Source organism: Leptonychotes weddellii, chromosome 6, assembly GCF_054177405.1.
Source record: "Leptonychotes weddellii isolate Sample4059 chromosome 6, ASM5417740v2, whole genome shotgun sequence".
Taxonomy (NCBI): domain Eukaryota; kingdom Metazoa; phylum Chordata; class Mammalia; order Carnivora; family Phocidae; genus Leptonychotes; species Leptonychotes weddellii.
The window spans coordinates 31,013,109-31,019,108 of NC_138374.1; the positions used below are offsets into that span (position 1 = coordinate 31,013,109).

Genomic DNA, 6,000 nt, shown 5'->3' on the forward strand with positions numbered 1-6,000 from the left:
ACTGGTTTGTCTTCCTCAATTATATTTCAGCAGTAAGATTAGAAAGGTATACTTACAAGGGTTTATACATCCATTAGTGTGACTTTCTAAAGCCTCCATTACCTGAATATTGTCTATTACTCTTCTCGGATTCTCCAGAGATCCTTGGAACCACAGCACATATTCTACACTCAGTTGTACTCAAAGTGCCAGTTCAGAACAGTTCATTATGGTTTACAAAGAGGTAAGGAGCTTGTACCAGAATATAAATCAATGCGGCTAACCTACATCGAGAAAATCCTGCTTCAAAATAAATGCCAATTGAGCTAAAATTTGTACTTAGTGATGTAGTTGATTTACATTCTGACAGAAGCTCCTTTTTGCTATGGATCCATAACAGTTTGTGGACTGTAACCATTTCCAGACCAGTGAGTGGTACCCCACCATGCTTTGAGTAGTAATGATTTTAGTCATTAAGGATAGCAAAATTCCCTCAAGTTACTTAGAGATAGGCCTAAAAAAATTAAGATAGTCTCTGATAAAACTTACCAAAAGTTTTTTTGCAGAGAAATCAGTATTACAGATACATTTGTCACAAAATTTATGAAAACAAAACAAAACAAAATCCACATTATCCCCGTGTTACAGTATAAGGCAGAGAAATTAATAAAGATATATCTAGACAATAAAATAATTTTCTAAAGGAGTATGTGGAATCTTTTTAGGCTTAAGAATAAAGTAGACAACTATTATTCTAGGATGAAAAGATTCTTGTGATGAAGCAAATAGTCTGAATTAGCATTTCCCAAAGCATATTATATGAAGCTCTAAATCTATAAGATGTCATATGGAGGAAAAAAAGATTCAAGGGTCAGATTTATTGGGAAAATGCTGCATAAGCACCTTCCTTTTGGAATCATATGGTATAAATTTGCTCTGAGAAAGGCTTTTAGTGAAGAAATTTGTTTTACTTCACTTATTTCCCAAATGTTTTAGAACACAGAACTCTTTTTAAAGTAACATCTATTATCACACTTTGAAAAATACTAATCTGTATTTCACGAAATGTTCTTCCAACCATAAAAATCCCAAAAGTTTAAACATGAAAACAAAATGCAATCAATTCCATGATCAAGAAAAAGGGACAAGCTTAAAACTTTGATAGTGAAAATCACAAAGGCATTGGGTTTTGAGACAATTCAATTTTAATCTTATCTGATCTTATTTTTAAAAAGAAAAAAAACAAAACACAAAGAAGTAAAGTGATTTGCTCACAGTCATAGTACACCTGAAATTAGGAAGGAAATGAGTGAATACAGCTTTCAAACTGTATGTTTTCATATTTGTTATCACACTTAAAACTCAAAACAATCCCGAAAACTAGTAATAAACTCATTTTCACCAATGAGGATCTAAAACTTAGAAGACCTGTAAACATACAATTAGTCAATAGCAGAGGTGGAATACAAACTCAGGGTCTTGTGTGACTCCCAGAGCCTATGCTCCTTGTCCTAAGGCAGAACTTGTATCTTCTCATTTCTAGTTCAGAGTTTTTTCCACTATACCATGTACTTTTTTTTAACTACAAAAATACTTTACCTAGACAAACAAACAAAAACTTTATTCTAACTGAATGACCAGTATTTTAAAAGATGGTAATATTTCCTGAACTCTGTCCAAGCTTCATAATTAGGAAGCAGGGGAGAATGACAAGTCTTGGGTAATAGGGAATACCAATATATAAGCAAACATTTGGTTACTACTAATTTACTACCATCAATCCATAATAAACTAAATGAGCATGTTCTATATTTTGTGTATCTTTAAGTGGTCAAAATAGCCATTAAATGAATGTTAGATTATCACCCACCTGCAAAGTATCTGCAAATATTACAATGAGATTCTTCAGCTCCAGAACAAGATCAGGATCAGTACAATAAGACTGGGGGAGAGAGGTGGAGGGATGGAAATACAAACAAAGAAACAAATACAAACCATAGTCATTTGGTTAAAAACAAATAAAACCTGAAAATGTTTCCTTTAGTATACCAGACTTACAATAAATTTAAAATCTTGGTCATTAGTTAGATCCATTGCTGGTTTCCTCTATTCAGTAAAAATTCTTAGGGAAAGACCATAACATAATGTACTTTTAGTATCTGTATTATATGAAAAGAAATTTCCCTGAAATTTGCACACACTAACCTTTGGTCAAAGCAGTGATGCTTATATTTCTAAAAGTCCCTAGATTTTAAGGAACTACTTATATTTAAACTGAAAAATGGTTTATATATAGACCACATATTTTTACTTTTCTACTATTTTTTACTCTTATAAAAGAGACATATTACTTTTTCCAATATAAGAATGACAATTGAAGTATTTTCTTATTAATTCACCAAAAGAAACTAATTAGTTTCAAAGGGGTAGTGAAACTCACTCTGTCCCTTTAACAGCATTTAATAAGATTTTTAGTGTGATATGTTGCATTTAATACCTTATGACTCTGTATTTGATGTCATATAATTAACAGAAAGCATACTATAATTTTACATATTCAGAGCTGGTCTGAACGTAAACCATGATAAAACATATTGTTCTTTATTAATATGTTAGAAAAAGTTATAGTTCATTGGACAAATACTATATAAAGAATCTACAATCCTATAAATAAAAATGTATATTTATAATCTAAATACTATATAAACTAATAAGCCTTTAAAATATTTTCAATCTCTATTCTCAATAATAAAATTATAAATAATAATTACAAAATTTTAAGTATGGGGAGATTTTACTGAAGGTAAACTACTAAAATTGTCTTAAGAAAAAGTCTATAATAAGCAATTATTAATTTCAACAGTCTTTAAAATAACACTAACATATTACTTCCACAAAAGGTGTATTACGCAAACTATTTGAACATTTTACTTTCATTCATAAAAAAATCTCTCAATACATAAAGGTTCATTATTTCAAAAGAGTTCAAATTTTGACAATTGCATATTTTTAAGAAATTTGTAATTGTATTACTGCAAACAAATTATAAACATCGAAGAACAAGTTCAATTGAGTTTTAATGGCGGAGTTTATTTTGGAAACAAAGAATTTGGAATGATAATTAAAAACCCTTTCTTCACGGTGCTTTTCAGTGATCTAATGAAGAGGTCAGTTGAGACTAATGAGACCAGCTTAATTCTTCATTTTCTATAATGCTGGACTAAAAGTGCCTTGGGAAGCCCCAGACAGTTGCAAAATCACAGCCCAGTATTACCAAACAAAAGCTTAACATTACTACTTCCAAATCTGAGCTGTTACCAAAAAATGCAGAATGTTGGAGGTGTGGTTTTCTTCTGACATTACACATTTCAGAAGTTCTTGAAGTAACTGAATTAAAAATTTAGTAACATAATTTGTCTGACTTACTGAATGAGCTCTAAGGACAGCAATTATCTTTGAGAGGGCCATGTTCCAAAGTTCATCAGTGTATGCCCTGGTTACTAATCCTTGGGTCACATGTAAAATGTGATCTTCCACCACAAAGAACCTAAAGACAGTAATTACCAACATAACATGTGTTAAAAAAAAAAATTAAAACCCAAACAGAAAACAAGCAGTTCTGACATTTAACATAATGTAAAAATAATAGTTATTTCTGTATTAGATACATACCCTACAATTTGAGTGAAATATCTTCTATAGCCATCAACTGTTTCATGCTTCAAATGAAAAATAAAAATCAATTTACACCAATAAATACTGGTAACATAAAAGTAAGTCCAAGTCACTACAACATTAACAAATATATAGAGAGTCTACTATATGCTGCACACATTTTTAAAGCACCAGAGATACACTACTAAAAACCAAAAAGTCCTTACCCTCATGGAACTTACATTCAAAAGGAGATAGACAATAAACAAGTTAAAAAGTAAATATGATTTCAGAACCCTCTTCTCAGCAAGCTAGTTCAAGCCACCATAATTTCTTATTTGTGCTATTACATCATTCTCCTACCCAGTCTCCCCGGCTTTCAGGCTTGCTCCCTGCAGTCTATTCTCCAGATAGCTGTCAGAATGATACTTTTCAAAGAGTAATCAGATCATTATATCTTCTACTAAAAACCTTCGAATGACTTTATATCTGATTCATAATAAAAGTCAAACTCCTTAAAAATGATCCATAATTGCCTGTTAATAATTTTAACAAAAGGCATACAGGAAAATATCTGATTATTTGAATTTCATTCTTAGAAGTTTATTACATGAAATATTTCATTATTTTAATTAAGTTCAAATGTTGTATTCTGCATATTTCATAAATGCAATCAAAATTTTCAAACATCTGGGGTTTTTTCAGGCTGTGGGAAAACAAATGTTTTTACCTTTTAGCTTTAAAATACTATGATCAGAGAGAGGAGTTTACATGACACCAGATGTTTGACATTTCTTGATACTTGCTTTATAACATGTATATAGTCACATTTTATAATGTGCTATGTGTGCTTGAAAAGAAGATGTTTCTACAGTTGATGAAACAGGCTTCTACATGGTTCATTAGATCAAGTCTATTAAGCATGTTGTGTATTCTTACTGATATTCTATCTGTTTGGTTTATTAGATACTGAGACATGCTTAAAAATCCACTATGGATTTTCTACTTATCCTTTTAGTTGTGGCAATCTGGCATTTTACATTTTTGAGTCAATGTTATCAAGTGTTCATAGGTTTCAATTATCATTTTTTATCAACTCTAAGACATGAATATTTTATTTTTTATCATTCTAGATCTTTTTATATTATTTGAAGATATATACTCTGTTTCTACTCTTTTCTGGTTACTCCAGAAATTACATTATGCATACTTAAGTAATCAAACTCTAAAATCAATCAGTATTTTTACTCTTCTGGACAATTCAGAAAATTGTAGCATGGATTCATTTTATTAACTCCCACCTCATGTATGCTTTTGTTGTTGTGTATTTTAATTCTATCTTGTTTTAAAGTCCATAATATTTTATTAACATTATTTTCTACAGTTGACATAGATTCACCCACATATTTATACTTTCTTTGCTATTCATTCCTTCTAGCATCTCTTATCTTCCATTTGGCATCACTTTCCTTTTGCCTGAAGTAGATTCTTTAGAATTTCCTTAGTAAGGGTGCCTTACTAGCCAACTCTCCTCTTCTTTGTCTGAAAATGTCTATCTCTGCCTTTGTTTTTCTGGATATAGAATCCTAGATTAACAGTTATCTTCCTTTAGCATTTAAAATATTCCATTGTTTTCATTTCTCCTGAGTAAAAACCTAGGTGCAAGACTGCTGGGTTGTATGATAAGTGTATGCTTAACATTATAACAAATTGCCAAACAACTTTCCAAAGTGGCAGCATAATTTTTATACCACCAGAAGTGTATGAGAGTTCCAGTTGCTCCACATCTCACCAGCATTTGCTATTATCAGTCTTTAATTTCAGCCATTCTAGTAGGTATGTAGTGGTGTCTCACTGAGGCTTTAACTTGCATTTCTCTGATGAAAAATGATATTGAACATCTTTTCGTGTGTTTATTTTTCATCTGTGTATCTAGTAAAATGTCTACCTGGACCTTTTATCCATTAGTTTGTCTTTAATTATTTAGTTACACAAATTCTTTATATATTCTGAATACAAGCCCTTTGTTAGATAGGAGTTTTATAAGTATTTTCTCCCCATCTGTGTCTTGTCTTTTCACTTTCTTGACAATGCCTTTATGATTTTTTTTTTTAAAGATTTTGTTTATTTATTACAGAGAGAGAGCACAAGAGTGGGGAGGGTCAGAGGGAGAAGAAGACTCCCAGCTGAGCAGGCAGTGTAATGCCGGACTCGACCCCAGGACCCTGGGATCATGACCTGAGCCAAAGGCAGATGCTCAATTGACTGAGCCACCCAGGCACCCTTGACAATGCCTTTTGAAGAGTAGTTTTTCATTTTGATGTTCAATTTATCAATTTCTTTCTCTTATGGTTCATGCTTTATGTA

The 6,000-nt window shown here is 31.4% G+C and overlaps 1 protein-coding gene across 12 annotated transcripts in view; it reads right to left on the bottom strand.

The window, feature by feature from the left end:
- Positions 1-6,000, bottom strand: part of EXOC6 (exocyst complex component 6) — a 324,809-nt gene that overhangs the window by 99,360 nt on the left and 219,449 nt on the right. For all 12 annotated transcript variants that reach the window (XR_014146246.1, XM_081823819.1, XM_081823817.1 and 9 more), the window contains 3 exons: positions 3,652-3,698; positions 3,406-3,526; positions 1,850-1,921 (listed from right to left, as the gene is read on the bottom strand). Coding sequence is in view for 11 of the 12 variants with exons in the window: in XM_081823819.1 (XP_081679945.1) it covers positions 1,850-1,921; positions 3,406-3,526; positions 3,652-3,698 (240 nt within the window). In the remaining variant the exon portion in view is untranslated. The remainder of the gene's footprint in view (positions 1-1,849; positions 1,922-3,405; positions 3,527-3,651; positions 3,699-6,000) is intronic.